Below are 23,546 nucleotides of genomic sequence, written 5' to 3'. Positions count from 1 at the left end.
CTTGCCACTACTGACATTTTGAGCCAGCTAATTCTTTCTTTCTTTCTTTTGCTGGGGCGGGGGAGGGGTTCCTGTACATTGCAGGGTGCTTAGCAGGATCCCTGACCTCTATTCACCAGATGTCAGGAACATTCACAGATGCCACTGGATGTGACAAAATGTCTCCAGACACCGCCAGATGGCTCCTACAGGGCAAAGTCACCCCCAGTTAAGAACCACTGCCTCAGAAGAATGTCTGAGAAACTGATTTCTTCTAGTGAAGAAACAGTTATCTGAAGTTCTGCAATTTCTTCAGTATTACTTCACTTCAGTTTCAATTCTTCCGTTCAGTGAAAGTAAAATTAAATATATTTTTATTTTGAAAATATCTTGCATAGAACATGTTAATAAAAGTGCCCATTTACACATTTCTCGAGCTATCAAGTCTGTCTGAAAATGTGCACAGAGACATCTGGAAAACCGTCTACCAAGTATTATAATGGAATATTTCTGGGAGCTAAGATTTGGACCAATGTGTTGTTTTCTTGTTTGTACTTTCCTCCATGGCCATAGTTTTGTTCTGTTTTTTTAAATAAGGGTCATGTATCATTTTTATAAAAACAATGAAGTCATTAAAAAAATTTAAGATCAAATTAGCATTTCTGGCCACAACAGCACCGTGAATTTACGATACACCCAAACCCTAAAGTCCGTTTCGTGCATGCTGCTAGATCACAACCATCAGTTCTGCATTTGGGCATTTGGGACCTGCTTGGCCCAACTGCAGGTGCTGGATTTATTCCTTCAAGCGGCAGTGTGCTCGTAACAGGACACTGAGCTGCACCAGGCCAGGGATGCTGTCTGGCTGGCTACTGGCAGAAGTCCTATGGCAGCTACATCTGAGCTACTGACACCAACATCCATGCACAGGTCCTGTCATCATCTGCTAAACCACTTAGCCTCCATCCCATCTTTGTGCCCCAGGGGGTCTCTTCAACCCAAAAGCATAACTTTATTTGTGTTGAATGAAACCCTGTGAGGGCTCAGGCTACCTTTCCAGGCCCATCAAGACACTGTGCGGAATCCCAAGTATAGCACCTAATTAATATACTTACAATTTTCTTATCAAGTCCTGGTATGAACATGCCTTCTACATCTACATCCAAGTAATTAAGGGTAAAGGCTGAGATCAGAGTCCTCTGGCTGGTCACTAGAGATCTCTGTCCAGATGGAAATCAGTTAAGCATCCTTAAGAGCACAAGAGTGCAACTAACCAATCACAGCCTCAGCTAGGCATCCCTTCTCTTTCTGGTCCACAAGACAGTATGAGAAGCTTTAGGAAAGGCCTGAGGATGTTCAGAGACACGGACCATCAACTTCTAGCCAAAGGAACCATCATCGCTCATCTGCACATAGGGCACGAGAGCCAGGTCCTCCTCTCCCCAGCTGCAGCCACTCCCATCCACGGAACCCCTGGAGAAGGTCACTGAGATGATCCATAATATTTCTTAAGAAAAAGGTGAGGGGCTTCCCTGGTGGTTCAGTGGTTAAGAATCCGCCTGCCAATGCAGGGGACAGGGGTTCGAGCCCTGGTCCAGGAAGATCCCACACGCCGCGGAACAACTAAGCCCGTGCGCTGCAACTACTGAGCCTGCGCTCTAGAGCCCGCGAGCCACAACTGCTGAAGCCTGCGTGCCCAGAGCCCGTGCTCCACAACGAGAAGCCACCACAACGAGAAGCCTGCACACCGCAACAAAGAGTAGCCCCCCGCCCACCGCAACTAGAGAAAGCCTGCATGCAGCAACGAAGACCCACTGCAGCCAAAAATAAATACATCAATTAAATTAAAAAAGAAAAAGGTGAGGCACATTCACTGAAAACACGCCAGAATGGCCAAAGGCCTGCACAGGGAGCCCCAAATCCTGAGTTCTAGCCACAGCCCTGGCAGTAAATTATGGGGGTAAGTCACTTGACCTCTCAGGCCAGTTTCTTATAATGATCAACAAAAAAAATGCATAATTCCATCACTGTTATTGAACACTGACATCACGGAACACTGAAAGAATGTTGGGAAGGAATAAGGAACACAAACTCCAGGAGCCCATCTCCTGGCTAGAATCCTAGCTCTCCCGTCTGCCATGGGACATCGGGCAGGTCGTCCGACCTCTGCCTGGGTAAGTCACCACTGCCCAGGGCTGGTGTGAGGAAGAAATGAAGTCAGACATCTAAAGTGCTCAGAGCAGTGCCAGGCACTCAGTAAGTGTCCAATGACCTTTGACAGGATTGATCCAAGCGTCTGCAGGCTCCCAGGAATCTCCTTCGGGATGCTGGGAGAGATGTTTAAAACTCTCAAGGTCAGATGGTCCACCCAGGCTGGGATCCCTCATTCTTAGTCCTAAGTACAGTTCGGACTGTGCATCTCACTATGAGTTCACCATAGTTGAAGCAGACACAGAGCATGGCAGTGGGACACACAGTGTCAGTCAATGTCTCTGCCGTTCCCAAGTACATGGCAGGTGGAGTACTTAAACCCCAGATGAATGTGCCTGAAAACAGCTGCTCAAACCACTTTAAAAACTACTTATCTGCCCCCACTGGGAGCCTCATTCCAGTCTTTACCAAATTAGCAACAAAAGGAGGGTCCCCGCTCCAGTTAGGGGGTACAGCACCCAGCTCTCTGCCTACGAACACCCACTCAGCCAGAAGAAGGCTGCCAACCACAGCTCTCTCCCCACTTGATGATATTTGACAGTCTCTCAAAGAGTGTCAGGCCCACCTGTTTTAGGCAATATATAATTTAATGGATTCTTTAAAAAAAAAAAAAAAAGAACTTCTAAGAACAGAAGACAAAAACCTCCTTGTTGAGAATTTTTTTTTAAGTGTATAAATGTTATTAAAATTTAAAGGCAAGGTGATGTTGGGTTGTTTCAGATTTTTTTTTTTGAAGTTTCTTTCAAGGAAAAACAAAAAGTTTCTACCCACCTGAAAGTTTTACTACAAAAATTCAAACGCTTGGAGGAAGTGAGGAAGGAGGGAGAAGGCACCCGTAGGAAGATAAAATGGTAATTGAGAGAAAAAGCGCTGGGTTGTTCTAGACGACAAGGCTGGGCAAAGGGGAACAGACTCAAATTTCAGAAGAAATTTGTCAGTCGAGACACTGTGTACACTGAGAATCCTTCCAGAAAGCAAGTCCAACGTGGTCCTTAATTTTCTAATCTGCACCGCCCACCAAGAAGTCCCAGAAAGCTGTCTCCTGAGGCTATGTGTCTGGCGGGCTCTATTCACCATGCATCCCCAGAGCTATGAGAAAGCCTCAACACAGACCCCACTGCGGAGTTCACCAGAGAACATGGAAGGGTTTCACAGCTTTCCCGACATACCAAAGTCAACGAAAATAAGACGCCCACTGAGCTCCTGGGCTCTGCCAAGTCCAAAGTCACAGGTGAAGGGAAACAGGCTCTCCTCCCTCTGGAACCCCCTGAATTTCTTTGGAGAGGCGGGCAGGGAGGTTGTGAAGCCCTGACAGTTTGTTGAGAATAGAACTCAGATCACACAGGGTTCTGGGAGAATGGAAGAGTTCCCCGTCAAAGCTGGTGTGTTTACAAGCACGTGGAGGGGCTTCCCTGGTGGCGCAGTGGTTGGGAGTCCGCCTGCCGATGCAGGGGACACAGGTTCGTGCCCCGGTCCGAGAAGATCCCACATGCCGCGGAGCAGCTGGGCCCGTGAGCCATGGCCGCTGAGCCTGCGCGTCCGGAGGCTGAGCTCCGCAACGGGAGAGGCCACAACAGTGAGAGGCCCGCGTACCGCAAACAACAACAACAACAAAAAAAAAAACCCAGCAAGCACGTGGAGGGCTCTCTGCATCTAGCTGCCTGACCGTCTCCACTTCCCTACAGGGAGAGAGATGGGGCTCCCTGAAGACGGGCTCTAACTCTGCAGCCACCAGTCGGGGCGCCCACCACACAGCCCCTCCGAAGGCTGTTCTCTCTTCTAACCTCCAGGGGGATTCAGCGATCTGGAAAACTCCTACTCGGCCGTCACCACCCAGCTCAAATGTCACCTTCTGCAGAGTATCCTGGGACCCATCTGCTTCCCTCATATCATGCAGTTGGCCATCTCTGAGCCTGAGTCTCCCCCGCTGAACTGTGGGTTCGAGGACAGAAAAATGGAGGGAGGAAGGAAAAGCATTTCCGATAAGAGGAACAAAGACAGGGAAGCAGAAACAGCACAAGTGGGCTCCTCCGAGGGACACCGGAGTGGCACATTTATGCTGGGAGAAGCAGGAGATGGAAGGATGGACAAGGGGGCCATGGGTGGCCATCCAGGCCAAGATCCAGCGTTGGACTACAAACGGGGCCTTCATCCAGATGGCGAGTGACATAAATCCCAAACCAGCATGGTGACAAGAGAAGCTGGCTACCGCATCACAGACCTGACGGCAGCCTGGTCCCTTGGGGAGTGGGGAGGAGAATGAAGTTATTCTCTTACTTCTGACGGAAAAAGACCATCTGATCTCCGTCGACTCCCCAAGAGTTTGGTGGCCACCTAAGCAAACATGCAAGTGGGCTGCCCTGCCTACCCTCAAGGTTGAGCTCCAAGAACACCCCCGAGTTCCTGTCCTCTCCTCTGCTTTCCCCACAGCCAGACGGCTGGGCAGGCCACTTGCCTAACCCGAGTACAGGGCTCAGCCAGGGGTCATGCTGACTGGGGGCTCTGTTTTGCTTTGCTTTGTTTTGTATTAAACAGAGGCCTGGGATGGCATCCCACACACGGCGCAGCAGAATAAACTGCGCGTAACTCATCAGCCCGGCTGGTTAACGATGCCCCATAAATAATGCAGCAACTGCCTCTCCCAGCCCCGCCGCTGTGACGGCAGAACCTCGGGGGACAGCTGAGGGAATCAGACACCAGTGCGGCCACTTGGGGAACAGAGAGGAGCCGGGAGCCTTGGTGAGAGAAGGGACCGTCTGAGAGGAGCCAGAGGCTGGAGGGGACTCTCACGAGGAGGCAGAATTCGGCTCAGCTGAGAATGAAACAGGGACCAGCGGGGACAGGCTATAGGGAGTCGGGTTCCAGCTCAAAAGTTCCAGACAGAGGCTGGCTCACCAGTGGTCATGGCTGATGAGAATCCAAGTCTTGGATATACGACTGGACAGGTCCTCTCCCAAGCCCTTCTTTTCACCTTGACAAGCACCACTGTCACCACCATCATCATTCAGCATCACCACGTTCTAAACGGTTGCTAGATGCCCGATACATAGATCAGCATTTCTCCAACGTTAACTTTCATATCCATCACCTGGGGATCTTGCAAAAATGCAGGTTCTGATTCCCTTGGTCTGAGGTGGGGCCTGGATGTTGCATGTTTAATCTGAGTAAGGCCGAGGCTGCTGGTCCAGAGACCACACACGGAGGAGCACAGCTTGATACACACACGTATTACCCGTTCACAAAAACCCAGTGAGGCGGGTGCTCCTAATTATCTCACAGCTGAAGAAACCAAGGACCAGGAAGGTTGCATCCTAGTGGTCTAGGCTGAAACTTGATCCTAAATCTGCCTGACTTTGTGGCCCAAGCGCTGCCCTGATTCTGCTAAGTGCAAGCAGCAAGATGCACAGACCCAGCCTCCCGGTCCAGCCCCAGGGCTGCAGAAAGCCACTCAGTAGGCAGGCTGGGTCCTGCTTTATGCTGGGTTCAGTAGGAGCCCAGACAAAGTAAAGTAGAGACCAAGGGCTCCGAACACATAACCCCCGATTACAACCGCAAAGGCCCTGGACAAGCTGTAACGTCGACCTAGGAATGGTCAAGATTCTCAACCATGTGAAAAAAGAAAACACAAAACAAAGAAAAGTTCTTGGTGCAAAAAACGTCTGATAGAAATGCACAGGAAATGTTCAGTCACCACCATTAGCAGTGAGATTATGGATAATTCTGTGAAGTCTTCAGGTTTCCTGTGGATACCAGAACTGATCTGCTTCTCCCAGGAGGTTGGAAAGCCTGTCTGGAGCATCTCTATAGGCTGAGGCCACCACCCCTGCCACCGGGTCTCTCCCCAGGGTGGGTGTGAGGAACGCAGTCCATAACATCCCTCTCCTTCTTCTTCTAGGGACACCCCAGGCTTTAGGGAAACGAAAAGCAAAGCTTCAAGAGGAAGTTTCTGACCAAAGCAGGAGTGCCTCTGGACTCCATGCTTCTTGAAGCACAAGGCAGGAATGTGCAGCTTCCAGAAGTGGGTGCCTGTCACAGCTTTGTCCCCAAAGCCATCCTTCCCCACCCCATCCTACAAGATGAAGGGCTCCCAAGATCCTCTGATGAAAGGCGCTGCGTAAGCCCATCCATCATCAAAACCATTCCTGGGCTTTTATTTTCTGATTGGGGCTTGCCTAATCCACTAATTATCCCTGTCCATCAAGTGGATGGCAGCCACTCGGATAATCAGTGGTTGCCTCCTTGCACGCCCACCCTCACCCACCTACTCAAGCTCACCAGCAATAAATATGCCTGTGAAAAGGACCTTACGGCTCTGTGCACACTTCGTGGGCACTGCCACCTTCCACTAAACAGATTTCCCCTTCCACTGAACTCCACAAGCCCCAATTCCCAGCCGGGCTATTAGGAATGACATCTGGGTGGGTACCACGAAAAAGGGCCGTGTTTGTTACTTCTATAGTCATTGCCCTTTTTTAGTGTCTTTCCACTGAATGTCCTTCTCTTTGCCTGGATAGAGGGCCCTGATGGGCAGTCTAATCCAGTGTCTAAAAGGATCAGTGTGGTCTAGTGGTTTGAGTCAGGCTGCCCAACTTCAGATCTCCCCACTGGAGACCTAAGTGACTCAGTTATCCATTGCCGCTCTGTCTTCATCTGTAAATGATAGCCCCGGTAGTTCCCACCTCAAAGGATGTTAACGAGAGTAAGTGAAAGAATACGAGGGCATAGAAGGATGACTAGCACTTAGAAACTTAGAACTCCAGAAATGCCAGCAATTGCTATTTTAATGAGTCAACATACAAGGCCAGCCACCCGGACTGGGACATTTAATGAGCACCTACTATGCACAGGCACGGGGGGGGGGGGGGGGCGGTGTTAAAACAGGCCAGAGTGTTGAGGAATGCTGCTGTGTAAGCCACCAATCCCAAAGCCTTCGGAGGGCGCCACACTCCAGATATAAAGCACTGGAAGGCGGGGTTGGTGCAAATTTCTGGAGGGGGGTGATTCCTCACCGAGGTCTTAAAAGGACAAAAGGGAATTTTCTGGGCCAAGAGGAAGGAAAGAAAGGACAGGAGGAAGCATTCCCTGCAGAAGAAAGAGAATTAGCAAAGGATAGGAAGTATAGAAGACTATGCTACCTTCAGACATGAGAGTCATTCTGTTCACCTGCAACACATCCAGGGAAGGTGGGATCTGGGGGGCGGGGACGGGGTGGGAAGAGCAGGGAGATCCTTCCTACTCACTTCCTGAGCTGCAGAGGAGGCTCTTGGTGGCTCGGGGGGCCCAAGAGCCACCCCCACTTCTACTTACTCATGGTACACTCCCAGCACGACCTCCCAGAGACTCACCACCGGGGAATGTCTGCTAAACCTGCAGATGCCTGAGCCTCGCCCCAGATCTGCACATCAGAATCTCTGGGGGTGGGACCCAGGGGTCTGCATTTAACACATTCCCCAGGGGACACTCATGCTCTGATGGCTAAAATCACATACAGATTTGAGAATTATCGCTCTAGATAAGATGCCACATCCCTCTGAAGTCTTGGATGCTGTGGTCTCAGCAATTTCTCAGTCCTGATGTTCAGACCTTGCTCCTTCAGAAGTAATCCCTGGTGATAAGCACTTGCACATGGGAATGTGAACTCATACACATTTTCTGAAAGGCATCTGGCAATGGGTTTCAAGAGCCATGAAAGTATGTACCTTTGACCCAGGATAAATCCTTCTGGGGAAACCACCAGTGTAAATCAACGTATAGCTACAAGGATATATTCACTGGAGTGCTGCTTATAATTAGTGAAAAACGGGACACAGCCTAATCACAAATCAGTATGTAACTGGCTCCCACCTCAGGGCCTTTGCACATGCTCTTCGCTTGCCTAGAACATTCATTATTTCTCTAATATCCACATACTTCATAAGCTGTTGCTCAAATGTCACCTTCTCTGTGAAGCCTTCCCTATTTAAAAACTGCCACACTGGGCCTGCTTTATTTTTTTCCCATTGCACATATCCTTCTAAAATATAACACAATTGACTTATTCAGTTTGTCTGTCCCAGACCCCCACCCCCTCTCCACTAGAATGTAAGTTCCAAGAGGGCAGAGATCTGTGTCCATTTTATTTACTGCTGTGTCCCCAGCGCTTAACACAGAACCTGGCACACGGCAGGTCCTCAAATGTGTGTCAACTAAATGAATTAACTACAAACAAACAAAACAATGGACCACCACACGGCCATTAAAACTGACCTGGCTTCTAATTACACGCACAGAAAGCGCAAGTAAAAAGCTAAGTGTTAAAAGAAACTTCTGGCAGGACACAGGCCGCAAGAGCCTTCATCTAAAACGTGTGTCCATAACCCACTTTGTAATCAAGTGGTTATGGGTGACTTTTATTTTTTACTTGCCTGAGGTTTTAGTTTTCCTTTCATTAACTTTCTATTACTTACATAATCTTGGAGAAGTAATCCCTCATGAAATGCTCTCAAAACATTTGCTAATGCTTTATGCTAAATGTAGAGGAAAGCTCTCTCCTTGGTGATTTAATTAGGGTGTCCCTAATTAAGGCCAGCACAACATCAAAGAGGCCAGGTTCCAGGGGATCCTTGCTTCAGGTCTACTCCCGGTTGCAAGATGATCCCCCCCCACCCCAGCAGCAGCTCAGAGCCTCCCAGTGCCCGGACGCCAAGGGCCTGGCCATCAGCTCGCTACTCCTGGCCCTGCTCCCCGCTACTTGCTTCCTATTGGGGTGCTTCATCCAATTATCCAGGCCCCAGATCACATCCTGCTGGAGAGCTGGCTTTGAAGGTTCAGTAAACAATCACTTCAAAACAAAGAGGGACCATTAAACCAAACTCAAAGACTTCCTTAATGGCCTCCTCCTCAGCTGCCGGAGCTGCCGCCCGGGCTGGGGCAAGCCGGGCCTCAGAAGCGAAACTGAGGTCTCCCTGTGAACTAATCTCGAAGCCTTTCCAGCCTCCTACTGCACACAGCCCCCTTTCCTGAGGTTTAATCATGTGGGTTGCAGAGCCATTACTGGGGCGACCCTGACAGAGGGGGTTTCTCCAGCAAAACAAACATGTGTCATGTGGTTGTCACCTCGGACAGACCATGTCAGACCCTTGGGAACCACACCCCGCCTGCCCCCCACATACTTTCCTCTGCTGACGAATCAGCAGCCCCCAGCTGAGTCCACCGCCCAACAACTTCATGTCGTTGGCGGGTCCAACTCCTCTTGAAATAAAGGGAGGCCTCCTGGGCCTCCTGAAGCAGCTCAGAGGACAGCCTAGATTTTTGTTGCTTTTTCTGGTTCATCCTGAGTCCTAAAGCTACAGGTAGAATAATCTTCAAAGTAATTGATAACATACACCCATTATGGAATCTGAAAAGGAAACCCTAAAATGCTGTGAGAGACAGCTCAGCACTGTGGATTAAGGGTACAGACTCCGGAGCCAGACTACCTGGGCTCAACTCCCAGTTGTACCTCTTGACAGTTGTAAGATGGGGGCAAATGGCTTAACCGTTCTGCACCTCAGTTTCCCCATCTGCAAAATGGGCATTATAGCAGTAATTCCCTCACTGTTAGATGGACTAGTATTGAATAACTACGTCACTGGGCTGATGGGAGGATTAGGAGTCTTTGTAAAGCACTAGAATAGTGCCTGGTTGTACCATAAAAATGCTTGTTAAGTAAGTAAAATAAAACTCAGGTCTCAGCTTGGGGGTCACCTGTATCAAAAGCCTCCCCCTGATTCTGTCTTCCTACTCCAAATGAGAATCAGAGGCCTTCCCCAGGCCCCCCTCAAACTCGTGCTGACATCTATCATGGCACAGATCACACAGATTTCTAGTTACTTGTCTCTTCCTCCTCTAGACTAAACAATTTTCGGGCAAGGTCATAGGTGTATCTCTACCCCCCCCAGTGCCTGGCACAGAGCAGTCGTCATATTCGTTGAGTATGTATACTGTGTTCTCTCAAATTATTTACATGCTGAAAGCTGAAAAGCATTTCACTCTTGTCTACTGCATTATCAAAGCGAAGATATAGGTTTCTTATATTTTCTGAAACATCTGAGTGTCGCTGTTAGCAGGGTACTCTGCTGGAAATTACTAGGTTGGCTCCGATAGATACATAAGAGAGTTTTATTCAGCATTCATTTTGTGCTAAGCCCTTTACATATATTTTCTCTTTTAATCCTCCACAACTTTAATAGAAGAGTATTACTCTACCCATTTTACAGGTAAGAAAACTAAGTGTCAAGGAACAAGAGTAACCTGCCCAGAGTAATAGAGCTAGGAAGTGGCAGAGCCAGGCTTCAAAGCCCAAGGGCAACCACTTAAGGTAGAATGTAGTAAGTACTAGGTAGAATCAACATGAACTTGGAAAAATGCCCAAGGGCATCTGACCTGGTAGGCAGATGAGGGTCCAGAAATGAGGTAACTTTCTGGTGAGGCCCTGAAGGATGAGAAAGATTTCGATAATGCCGAAAACGGCACAGAAGTTCTTCCAAGCGGGACAAACAGCAAGAAAGAGGAGCACAGGATGTATTCAAAGAAGCCAGGGAATCCAGGCGGGGAGACACTGGGCACAGAGCAGGTCACTCTGCTGGGCCAAGTCCCAGGTGGCCCCCAAGGTCTGGCTAAGACAGGTGGGCCATATTCAGCAAGTAGGCAGGTAGGAAGAACCCAAATATGGCCAAGTCTTGGGAAGGAACAGAAGCCCGTACGAAGCTGCTGCTAAAAGGCAGACTAGAGGCAAATGAGTTACTTCTCTGGTAGTCACTCCGGAAAAAGAAGGGGCGACTCAAACAAGGTGAACAGAAAAAGATGGCCCTTATGAAGCAACTCAGTCTCCCCTTACACTGGTGTAAACATCTCTAAAAGGTTTTTTTCTTCTACGCATTAAATTAAAGGCCCTGAGGACCTCCGCCAGGTACACAGCCCTTCCCTGCCTTTATATACAGACAGAGGGTTTGCAAACAGAGAAATGCCAATAGGCCCTGCTGAGCCAGATGAGGTTATAATGAACTCAGGAGTGATTTACTCAGCAAGAAAAAAAAACAACTCAACTTCTCCATTTCCTGCAACTTCACTGCAAGCTCTGAATACAGCTCAGTAAAGGGTGGGGTCATGTTTGCCCTAAGAAGTGGTGGAGATAATTACTGATTTCAAAACTTCAGAATACTTCATTCCCAAATCTGCAAGACAGAAAACCAGCAGCTAACATCTGAGTGCATGTATGTCAGGCACTGTGTGAAACCCTTTACAAGTACGATCTCATTTCAGAATCCCCCCCAACAACCCGATAAGATGGGTACTTTATGAGACCCAGAGAGAAATGAGGCTCAGAGAGATGAAGAAATTTGCCCACAGGATTTAAAACCAGACCTCTCTGACTCCAAGGTCAGCAACAGCTCCAGAATTTCTACAGGAGGGGTTTAGGGGCAGTGATGTGGCCAGGAGGAAACAGACTGTGGGCAGGAAGCCGTGTTGCCAAGCAAGCACACTGTTTTTACTTAGGTGGTATGTTATAGATCTGCACTGTCCGATATGCAGCCACTAGTCACATATGACTGTTTAAACTTAAACAAATTACAAGTAAATAAAATTTAAAAATCAGTTCTTCGGTTGCACTAGCCACACGTCAAGTGCTCAAAAGTCACATGTGGCTAGTGGTTAAAGTATCTGACAGTTTCCATGACTGTAGAAAATCATGCTGGACAGGACTATTACAGATGAACTAAAAACAGCCAAGGATTCTAAAGATGCTTTTTCTGTTGTCATTTTCCAATGTGTTCACTTTAACGTTGTTTCACTATAAATTTATTCTTATTTTTAGTAACTGTAGTAAATACACATAAAATTTACCATCCTGAAGCCCAGCAGCGTTAAGCATATGCTCATTGCTGTGTGACCATGTAAAGATGCTTTTACTCAGACTTAGGCAAGATTGAGAAAACACGTTGAGGGTGCTTAAACTGTGTATAGCTGGGGGTGCTTTTAAAACTCCTCATGTCCAGGATGTACTCCAGAAGCACTGAATCAGACCCTCTGAGGAATTAGGGTCCAGGCATCAGTGTCTTATGGCTCCCGGGGAATCCAATGCGCTCATCCCTGTGACCACGCCCATTCTACCAAAATGGGCACACCTGCCCAGAACTGCCTCTTCCTCCTCCAGCAAGACCCCCTCCTCCGGGACCCTGGAGACCTCTGTCTGTGGGAGGTGGCAGGGAAGGGAGGCCCAGGCAAAACCTTCCGTCCACCAAACCCGTCATCCACCTCCAGGATTCGGGAGGCGGCGGGTGCTGACCAAGCTAATACTTTCACTACTGTCCAAATTCTTTGAGGGGAAGCAAATAAAAAGACACACAGCTCAAAAGGCACCCCACTGATCTTTTTTTCCACCCACTTAAACTAGACAGGAAAAGAAAAACCACTTAGAAACTATGACCAAGGTCATATATGCCAAGAAATCAGCACAGAAAGGAGGTTTTTTGGCAATTCCATCAACTTCCCCAAACACAATCTTGCAATGGCTCGACTGACTCAACCCAACTCGAGGGTGACCGGGAAATAATTAAATACGGAAAGCCCTTTTACAAGAGTGTTCCAGGGCTGGACATAATATGAGTTCAAGGCAAGGAGTTCTCTTTGAGGAGTAACTGAACTCCGGGTGAATTTATTTAATTCATATAATTAGGGGGACCGATGGGCACAGTCACCCAACCTTAGGGACCAATGGGCTCCCCAGACACATAAAGGCAGCCCTCTGGCCAGTCACGGAGAAGACTGCAGGTGCTTTGTATGGGGACAAGGACAGAAGGCAAGGATGGAGGTGACTTTCCTCTCTGCGCACCCAGGGGAAGGAGAGGAGAGGGGAAAGGCTGGTTGTCTGTCAGAGAAGATTGGTAAGTGGGAGAAGGAAGGAAGCCACAATATGTCGATACATCACAAATTAAACCATTTCCACAAAAGTGACAGCCAGATGGGAGCTGTGCACCACCCCCACCCCCAGAGTTCTCCCAGCATCTCAGCTCAGGCTCACACCTCCAGGCTGCAGGCACAGAAATGTGACCTTGATTCCTTCCTTGGGCCTCCTGCAAGACTCAGGCAAGTGAAATGCTGTGGAAATAAATCCACAGCCCCCTCTCTACCTTAGGCATGCTCTAAAGAGCTCCAGCTTTAAGGTCAAATAAACCAAGGTCTGAATGCCAGCCCACCTCACCACGGCATTAAACAAATTACCGACTCCAAGCCTCAGTGTTCTCATCTGTAAAGTGGGGATGATGGTGAGGATGACAGGAAATCCTGGCACCCAGTAGATTCTCACCGAGTCCCTTGCTGCCCCCTGTTCACTACATGCAATGATTACAGAGCACCTACCACGGACCAGGTGGCACCAAGAGCATCTTAAATTGGGAAGCAGCAGACGACACAGCCCCATGCCAAGGTCTTCCCTAGGTTAAGAGGTGGGAAACATTAATAATGGGTGGGCTGCTCTGGAATCTACGCCGGGTGGATTTTGGTTTTGCTTTTGGAGGGGGGCTGTGTGTGTGTGTGTGTGTGTGTGTGTGTGTTGCGTGCGCACACATGTGTGCACGCACGACACACACTCAGATGCAACCTTCTGCGTTCTCCAGCTCATTCGAGGGAGAACCTTGGCAGTCAAATACAATGGGCTTCCTCAATGCTCATCAAATTAATTTATTCCATTTGTCTCTCTGGTTTGCTACTTAATAAGGCCGAATCGGCAGTGCAATCTGCAATCTGAGTTAAACGGCTTCAGGCATCAGTCGGTTCCCTTTCAGGAGTCCCAAATGCGTATTGTCTGCTGTCCTAGGCAGCTGAATCTGTCCTTTGGCTTTTTTTTGGTTCAGGGAGAGGTATTTCTTTGTTTTTGCAAAGGTGTGGGTTTTGCAAAGGTGTGCGTTTTAGGGGAAAGTGTCCTGAAGGCAGTTCCAAGAAGTAATGGCAAACTCAAAATGATCTCATTTTTCCATACCCGATATAAACATCTAAATGGTCTTGGCTACAGAAGGATCTGGCCAGCTCTCGACCGTCCCTAGGAAGATGGAAAAAGCCTAGATGAAAATTATAGATAAAGCACCTAATGGATCAATAGTTTCAACCTTTTCACCCTCCAAGCATTTTAACAACCTCAAGTGAGCTGGCCAAACGGACAGGCATTGTTTTAACTTTTTCCTTTTCCCTCCCGCAAGAGGTAAAGAGTTCCGAGGCCAAGAGGTCAGCAGCAGAGTGTGGGTGGGACATACTTGTACTAAAAACTTGTTCACTGTTTCTCTGAAATTCAAATTTAACTGGGAATTCTGTATGTTGACTTGCTGATATCAAGCTCGGTGCTTGCAATGTCACTGATGCTCAATCAATACTGTAGGATTATGAGTTCATGCTACTCTCGTAAAGAACTAAGTGATACCTGAACCGGGCAAAATTCAAACTCAGCCTACTTTCCATGCAAACCGTGACTAAGAATGACCTTCTCTCTCCATCTGGGGCATTACCAACTAGGATCTCAGAACGTAAACGTTCACAGCATCAAACAATAATTTGGTTAAATATGACATACAAGGGATTTTCCCCACAGAGACACTCAAGCCAAGACCAAAAAAAATGACTACTTCCCAAACCTCGACAAGATTTGCACCTAAAAGCCCCCAAAGATTGATCTACAGAGAATAGGCCCTAAATCTCTCAACAGGCACCATTCTGGGCAGTTCCCTGCCGCTGGTTTTATGACATCTTCACTTCTCCTTCTTCTCCCACAGGCCTGAACTGAGGAAGCTGTAAAAGCCTGGACAAACACAGCCATTTGCTAAGAGAAAAGGCAACATGGGGCCCATCTGTACTTTACAAGGGCTTTGCTTGTCTACCTTTGTGTGTCACCGTTTACAGAGCAGCCCGCCTCCCTCAGAGCACCTGGCCACTGGCGGAGGCCTTGGCTGGGTTTTTGCTATCTTCCTAGAGAAAACACTTTTTTTTTTTTTTTTGAAAAGTCAAAAGGAAGGCCTGCAGGGGCTGACGGATGTCCCTCCCCAGGCTGGACTACCAGCCCTTCCTTCATGACCGCCATATTGAACTGAACTGGACAAGCAACTCTCCAAGGGCAGCCCTTGTGGATCTCTGGTTCCTCACAGCCCAGCAAGAGGCCTTCCACACAGCAGGCCTTCAATAAACACCGAGGAAGTGAACCTCTTGTCTGACAGACACCCCAGAGCCAAAGCAAAACAGCGGAGGTGAAAAACAACCCTGAAATCATTATCCAGGGCTGGATCCACTGCCCACATTCTTGATCTTGTGATAAGTAAGGAAAATATCATGACATGTCTTTGAACCACAAAAGATTTCCATGGAATTCAAGAAGTCCCTTAAGCAGGTCTAATTTTAGGTGGAACTTAGGAGAGAGGATACTGGTGGCAAACAGAGGTGGGGGGCAGTGGAGGAAAACTGAACAAGGCCCCTATTCTGCTCGGCACAGGTGCTGGTAACAGGACACCCCTGCCTCAAGTGAGACGTGGGGTGGAGAATTCAAGGTGTGCTTGGGTATTTTTTTCACCCCCAGTCACATTATACAACCCCGAACACACTCTCCAACCCAGTACAAAGTTCTCCCTGCATCAGGCCCAATGCAGCTCCTGACGTGCTGATTCTTGAGCAACAAGGCTGAGGAAAATATTTGATTTTAGCGTCCAACTATTTTTTTTAAACTAAGTTAGTTATTAAAAGAAGACAGACATCTACAGGCTGAGCTGCCCTCAAGTTTGGCCAGGGTCTCCTGGTCTTAAAAGCTCTCCAAATATCACTGAATTCTACATGCTGGTTCAATTACTTAACTAAAAAAATTTAAAAATACAAGTATCAAATCAGCATGTCGTACACCCGAAACTAATGTTATATATTCATTACAGCTCAAGTTTTAAAAAAGAAAAAGTAATGGCACAAATCTGCTGTTTGAAGCATTAGTCTGTCTTTCCCGGGACTTGAAGAGAAATTCCAAAAAGATTCCAGGATCTCCTTAACGCAGTCAACAGTGTTTAAACATCAGAAGTCAGTCATCTGGTCTTCCACAGTCACTTCCAAGCTACTGTCCCCTAAACAAACTGGCGATGGGCCCTTGCCTCCAGCCACATGAATCCCTAGTCTCCCCTTCCCTTTGGGACCAGCTCACTCCAGACAACCTGATTTATGCGGACGGCGGAAGGGCAGCCAGTAAGCGATTTTGCACACCACCATTCATTAGTGACCACCAGAGTAGGATGGAAGAAAGGAAAAAAACCACAGGGTTTTCCCTCATCAAGGAATCAATAAGTTATTTAACAGCTGCTGCAGGATCCCAATGGAAGAAAAGTGAGGGTTTCTTCACTGCACCCGACCCCCTGAAAAGGATAAAACACACACCCTGACAGCCCAGGACTTAGCCAGATGAAAGATCATTAGAAGAATGCACAAAGAATCCTCTCCAGCTTTTCCATGTCTTGAGGTTCTTTGGTTTGGGAAGATGGATGGTGCTAGGCCTGGAAATTACTCCATTTTTTGTTGTTTTCTTTTTTTTTTTTTTTCTCCAAAGAGGAAATTGACTCCCTTCCTGTGCTGCTTTACATTTTGGGGAATCAAATGCTACTTTAAAAAAAAAAAGTTTCCTTACCCTCCCCCCCCCCAACTCCAACAACAGTTCTGAGCAAATAACCTGAAAATGTTCTCAAGATGGCATTCCAAATGGGTTTCCAACATTTACATGTGTCCTTCGTAGCAAACAGAAAGGGAACCAAAGGCGTCATAAACCTATCATGGGAGTTCAAGGAAGTGAAAAGGAGGATAAGCAGGTCCTTAGAAAGACAGCCCATTTCAGATATTAAAAATTGACTTTTGTTGCTGGTAACTCCATGCATAAGCATACTATACACTGCTTATCCTAAATGCCCAAATTTTAAAATTCCCTTTTAAAATGTCACTGCCATCTACTCCATGAAGAAGCCTTTTAAAAAGAAAACTCCACGAAAACACTGTCTTAGGCATAAACAATCTTGGAAATTAGACACCGCCCCTCTCTTTTTCCTTCTTATCTCTCTATTCCCCAAAAGTCTGAAATTCTGCAGACCCCAAGGCATGTTTTCATCTTCCACTCCACTTTGCTTTTAAAATCTCTGACTGCCAAAACAAAATAAACCTTTAAAATAAATGTCTTCCCAACAGGATGTTGAACAAACCCAACTCAATTCAAAGGGAAAGAACTCATGAACCACAAACTATAGATCCAGCACTAAAAGGGCATTAAATAAGTATTTTTAACTGGAATCCTGGGGAGGGAGAAGCATGCCACCTTAGTCCCCAGGCAGAAAGCGCTGCAGGACAGTCCCCGGATGGCAGGTAGAAAGCATTAGGGCCTACCTTCAAGTGAGTTACTTTTTGAAGGGCTTTGGGTTCAAACCTGTAAATTGGAAGAACTGAACCTAGATTCTAGATTAAGGAACAAAGAGCGAGGAAAAAACTCCAGATGTGAACACTCTGGGACTGCAGTGGGTCGATGGGTTAGGTCACGGGGTTCTTGTTACTACAGAGGGACTGGAAACATCCATTTCTCCCCTCCAAAAAAACACAAGCAGCTCTCCCAACCCATCTCGAGTTCTTCCCCTGGTGATCAGAATACACGTGTGCCTCAAACCAAATCCTGTTTGATTATAAGGCCTATAGAATTTCAGTTAACAAGAAAGACCCCAGAGTCTACAGAGGGAACACTGAGCTTTGTCTCAAAAGAGCACTTCAATTATTCAATGTGGATTGGGGGCAAAGGAATGAAAGGGCTGCCTTTGAACAGGGAATAATCCATCTAATTCCAAGGGGCTGGATTAGAGGCATTCCTGGGCAAGCAGGGTCCCGCTGAAGATAAGGCTACACGGATGTCAATTTCTGACAAAAGGCACAGGCTCTGGATAAGGATTTCAAAATGGACAAGACCAGGACGGAGGCACCTGGGAAAAAGTTCACCCCGGGTGAGGTGGCAGTTGGTTCTAAGAGGGGGAAACAGGCCATGACAGCTGAGCATTCCTTCCCAAAGTCCATCTCCGAGGCCGAACCCTCTCCAAACCTTACACTTCAACAGACAAAAGCTCCCGCAGGCGCCGAGGCAGCGGCTGAAGAGGGGCTGTCCACACCCACTCGCTGCACAGCTTTCCAAACCTGCCCACTCGTTTTGGAAGCCGAGCTTTCAATTAAACACCACCTCCCCGGATCTGTTGAGGCAAACTGGGGCTGGGCTACAGCCAAAGAGAAGCTCCCTAAATACACATGAAAAAAAATCCCCCCACCGCCCCCAATTCCCACCTCCAGCCAGCTCGCTCGTATACATTTCCTTTGGATTAGTAACACAGGGCCCTGGTCTATCTCTGTGCACAGAAAATCCACATCCAAGGATCAGGTTATCCCCAGTCCCACCCTTCGCAGGAAAATGCCAGGGTGTTGTTCCCCGCCCCCATCACACACACGCGCGCCCGCGCGCGGTCGGACACACACACTGAGTCTCCACCATCCTTCCAAGAGAAAACCTGGAGTCTGTTTGTGCTGGGTGGCTAGGTGATACAGTTGTTTAAGGTGCCCCAGTCTGGACCTCAGGCTGGGAGCCTCAGCCAGGGGAAGTGGGGTCCTCGCAAAACTGCTCTGGGAACTTCTTCTCCGCGCCCCGGGGGAGGGCCGAGGGGAGGCACGCACTCCTTCGCCAGCTTTGGAAGAGCCTAATTAATACCTAATTTGCTCAGATCTCCCCCAGGTGGACCTGAAAGCCAACAAGGGAGAGGGAGGTCCCTCCCAGTCTCTCGAGTCGGGGGGCTCCTTCCCACGGCTGGGAAGAGCCCCCGCCCTGTACCCCAGGGAATCAGGTGTCCGCCCAGGCATCCAGCCTCCGCGGGTCGCGGACACTCCGTCCAGCGACAGACAATGGAAAACTTGGAGCCGGTGCCCTGGGCCCCCAGGGAAACGAGACGGTGCCGTCCCCTGGGACAATGAGCGGGGAGAGGTCAAGAGGCATCATATACCCCCGGAAAAGCCGCCCGCCCGGTGACCCAGCAGAGCCCGGAGCGGCGCCCCGGTGAGCAGGTGACACCCGGGCCGGAGCGCTGCCGCAGGTGGCCGGAGGCCACGGCGCAGGCAAGGGCCGGGCGGCTGGCCCAGGGCGGAGGCGAAGCCCCGTGGCGAGGTCAGTGCGCGGCGGCCGCCACCGCAGCCGCGCCCCCAGCGTCCTACCTTCATGTCGCTGATGATGGTCTGGAAGAGGCCTCCGAGCGCGCTGCATTCCTTCTCAATCACAGCCTCCATTTTCCCGGCGTCGTCAGGGACAGGACACACACTCGGGGCTGCCTGGACTATGAGCGGGGCCGAGGATCTCTCACCCCGGGAGGAATTTCAGCCTCAGAGCGACCCACCGCCGACTCGCAGCCTCTTCTCCACAGAGGACGAATGCCCGAGAATCGAATGTTCTCTGCCCAAAATAAGAATTATAATTTAAAAAGCCAAACCGTTCTGTAGGGCGCCTACATGCAGCGCTCAGCTCCTGGCCTTAAAAATGCCCAGAGAAGACTGACAATCAGGCCACCACTGGTGCCGACGACAGAAACGGCAAAGCCCATCTTGAAGCAGCGAAAACCACCCGCTGACCCAGGGCCAGCGCCATTTAAAAATGCAAGATTTTCTAATTTAATAAATGTTTTTGAAATTAAACAAACAAACAAAAAAAACGCCCAACAGCAGAGCGGGTCTGCTCGCGGAGCCCGGATCTGTTGCTCGCAGCCGCGGCCGCCGCCTCCTTTTCAGTCCTGCGCGACCGGCCCCGGCGCTCGCTCCTGCTCGGCTCCCGGGGACGTTCGCGGGGGCGCACGCGCGCTCGCGGCCGTGCGTCCGCCGCGGAGGCACGGGGAGGGCGCGCGCCCGGGGCCGAGAGGCCGCCGCACGCGGGCGGGGCAGGGAGCGCGTGCCCGTGCCCGCGAGGCGCGTGGGGCGCCGGCTGCAGAGAGGAGCAGGCAGGCGCGCGGGCGGTGCGGGGAGGATCCAACCCCCGCGCGAGCCTCCTCCGCGAGCACCACCCCCATCCCTTGGCCGCGGGTCGCTGAGCCGAGAGGGCGTGTCAGCACGCGGCTAGGCGAGCGCCCACCCCACAATGGCTGCGAGCGCCCAGCGCGGAGGGTGCAGCCGCCGACCCCCGGGACTTGCACGGTGGCACGCTTAGCGCAGTACCTCGCAACTAGGGAGCAGTCGGTAGGGCGGGAAAACTACCGCTGCTGCCGCTGCTGCCGCTACTACTGCAGGCTTCTGAGAAGAGGCCGCTTCTCTGATATCAGGACTGCAGCGCCGAGTCACGATTGCAAACAGCCAAATACGTAATTAAGGAGAGTTCGGCGACGTATCCCGCAGCGGGATCCGAGTTCAATAAAGTTGCAGGATGCTGGGAAAGTCGATTGATTTTGCCCTTGCGAAATAAGTGGCATTAGAGCTTCCGTGTACTGTTCGTCAGTTTATGGAGATGGCTGACTGCCCGTGACTCGGACGGTTGTTTTTCAGGCGCGCTGAGGGCATCGGGTGGTGGTGTCACTACAGAGAGCCCTGTTGGGAGGTTTAACCTGAAAATAGCACAAATGGGCCCAGGTTGATTTTGAGGCTGGTGGTTTATTTTCCCAGCTCCACCGCCTAACTGCACAGCCGGGTCTCATTTAGATCAACATCAAATAGGCAAGGAGGAGGGGAATCAAATAAGCAGCTTTTTTAAAGACCTTAAAACGTAAGCCCCCAACTCTGGGCTGTTCCCTTGACCAGGTTCTGTGCTAGTGTCTCCTTATTCTGATGAGACTCGGAGGAGTGAGACCCAGTTCTCAAGAATTTTCCAGCCACTGGCTGCCTGGAACTAATCCAAATCCACCAGATAAAGTACAACAAGCTGGTCCTGGTTTTACTTCTTGCTGCTAGACCACAAGAAGTGCTAATCTTCTCCCAAAGCTCATTGCGCTTATGTCCCAGACCCATCTTGAAACAACTTCCCAAACACAGGGTGCAGACGACTTAGCTTCACAGCATGTGGTTTTAGAACAAAAGAAAAAGCTTAGGTATTTAGGTGTCTGCAACCCAATAAATCCCTGGTACACTGCTACCACCCCCAAATCCAATGCAATCTAGAGCTGTTAAAACAAGTACAGACCAAGGAGGTATAGTGTACACTGTGATGCTGGCTTACTTTGTATGACCCTTTAAAAAGGACATTGAAAAACCAGCACCTGTTTGGGGACCAGCTGACCCTTTGAAGCACAAAGCAGGACAAAAGAGAAATAGCTGGGGGTAGTAACAAAAGAAACCAAGTGCAAAAGGCTGTATAGACTCGTATCAGACTCCGCAATAGGAAAAGGGCTGGTTTTGAAAACTGCATGAACCAAAGAGATGCATGGAGGTAAATATCACAGCTGTGGAAGATTATTTTCCCCTGGGCCACTCTGCCCCACTCTTAACCACAACCCACCTCTCCATCCCTCTTCTCCAAATCATGAAGAGTGTTACTTCTGGAATTAACTGTTCTCTTGGGCAACCCTGCTGCTCATTTGGATGCATAAGCCTCGTCTTCACCTTGCCAGTAACAGTGCTTGACACACAGTTTGCTCTTAATCATGATCATTATGATGATTTTAATACTCTCGGTATTATAGTGATCAGGATCACTGCTTGTAGAGCCAAATGCCTGGGTTCAAACCCCAGTTTAAAACCCACTAACGGTATGGCCCATACTAAGTGGGCCTCAGTTTCTTCATCTGTAAATGGGGATAAAGATAGCATCTACCTCATAGGGTTGTTGTGAGTTTTCCCTGCACTAATATAGATAAAGCACTTATACCAGTTCCTGGCCTATAGTAAAAAGCACTCAATAAATCTCATCAACAGAAATAGATTCATTGCAGCACCATTCACAATAGCCAAGATGTGGGAACAACCTACATATCCATGGCAGATGAATGGATAAAGAAGATGTGGTCTATACATACAATGATGTATCAGCCTTAAAAAAGAAGGAAATCCTGTGGTATAGAATAACATGGATGAATCTTGAGGACATTATGCTAAGTGAAATGAGCCAGTCACAGGACAGATACTGCACGATTCCACTTACAGGAAGTATTTAAAATAGTCAAGCTCACAGAATCAGAGAGAGTAGAATGGTGGTCGCCAGGAGCTGGGGGTGAGGGGATCAGTGGTCATGAAGTCTTAATTACACAAGATGAACAAGTTCTAGAGATCCGCTGTACAACATTGTGCTTATAATTAACAATGCCATATTGCATACTTTAAAATTTGTCAAGAGGTTAGGTCCAATGTTGTGTTCTTATCACAATGAAATAAAAATTTTTTAAAAGTTGTAGGGACCAGGTCAAGGTTCATTCCAGCCCTGGTCCTAGAACGCATGACACAAGCCTATAATTTTGGCATGCTGTCCCGCTGACATTGCTAAGGGCCTACTATATACAGTCTAGGTGTTTTACCTGTATTATATCTAATCCTCCCCACAGTCTTGAGAAGGAGGTTGTCATCCTAGCCTTCATTTTACTGTTGGAAAGTGACAGGCAGAACTCTAACTCTGTTTTTCTGACTCCCATGCCTGAGGTGTCCCTTCTACCCAATCTCCAACCCTCCTGGGATAGGGGCCCCATGCCTTAGCCCAAAGATGCTGTGTCCTGCTTTCCTGCCACATGCCTGCGTTTAGATGCCCCGAACCCCCAACCCTAGCAATGTTTGCCAAAGCTCACCTCTCTTGCCTCCTTATTCTTTGGCTTTACACTGGCCTCGGGCCTGAGAGGCAGGCCCTTCTCTTTCATGAGTAAGTGAAGCGTCCAAAACCACCTTGAGGGGGAGTCTGGGAGTGTTCCATGAGGCAGGAAGGGCCTAGAGGTGGGATGACACTTGGCGTTTTTAACAAAGTGAGTCTGGTGAATGGAGGGATTTTGAGCAGAAAAATGACAAGGTCAGATTTACAGCCCCTACGTTACATTCTTTCCCCATGTTTGAGCATCTCTCTAACTTTTCCTCCTTTTGAAACACCCAGCACTCACTGGGCAGACATTAAGATTCGATTAACAGGGACTTCCCTGGTAGCGCAGTGGTTAAGAATCTGCCTACCAATGCAGGGTACACGGGTTCGAGCCCTGGTCCGGGAAGATCTCACATGCTGCAGAGCAACTAAGCCCGGGCGCCACAAATACTGAGCCTGCGCTCTAGAGCCCACGAGCCACAACTACTGAGCCCACGAGCCACAACTACTGAGACTGAGTGCCACAACTCCTGAAGCCCATGAGCCACAACTCCTGAAGCCCGCATGCCTA

At 49.0% G+C, this 23,546-nt stretch overlaps 1 protein-coding gene across 4 annotated transcripts in view; it reads right to left on the bottom strand.

Moving 5' to 3' along the window:
- The window catches only part of MTSS1 (MTSS I-BAR domain containing 1), a 164,390-nt gene extending 144,356 nt beyond the window's left edge, over window positions 1–20,034 (bottom strand). For all 4 annotated transcript variants that reach the window (XM_082675320.1, XM_082675321.1, XM_082675318.1 and 1 more), the window contains exon 1: window positions 19,441–20,034. In XM_082675320.1, the coding sequence (XP_082531446.1) occupies window positions 19,441–19,512 (72 nt within the window). In that variant the 5' untranslated portion in view covers window positions 19,513–20,034. The remainder of the gene's footprint in view (window positions 1–19,440) is intronic.
- Window positions 20,035–23,546: the final 3,512 nt, after the last annotated feature.

The sequence above is a fragment of the Grampus griseus genome, assembly GCF_964374135.1.
Source record: "Grampus griseus genome assembly, chromosome: 17".
NCBI classification, from domain to species: Eukaryota; Metazoa; Chordata; class Mammalia; order Artiodactyla; family Delphinidae; genus Grampus; species Grampus griseus.
This window is presented reverse-complemented; position numbering and strand designations above follow the sequence as displayed.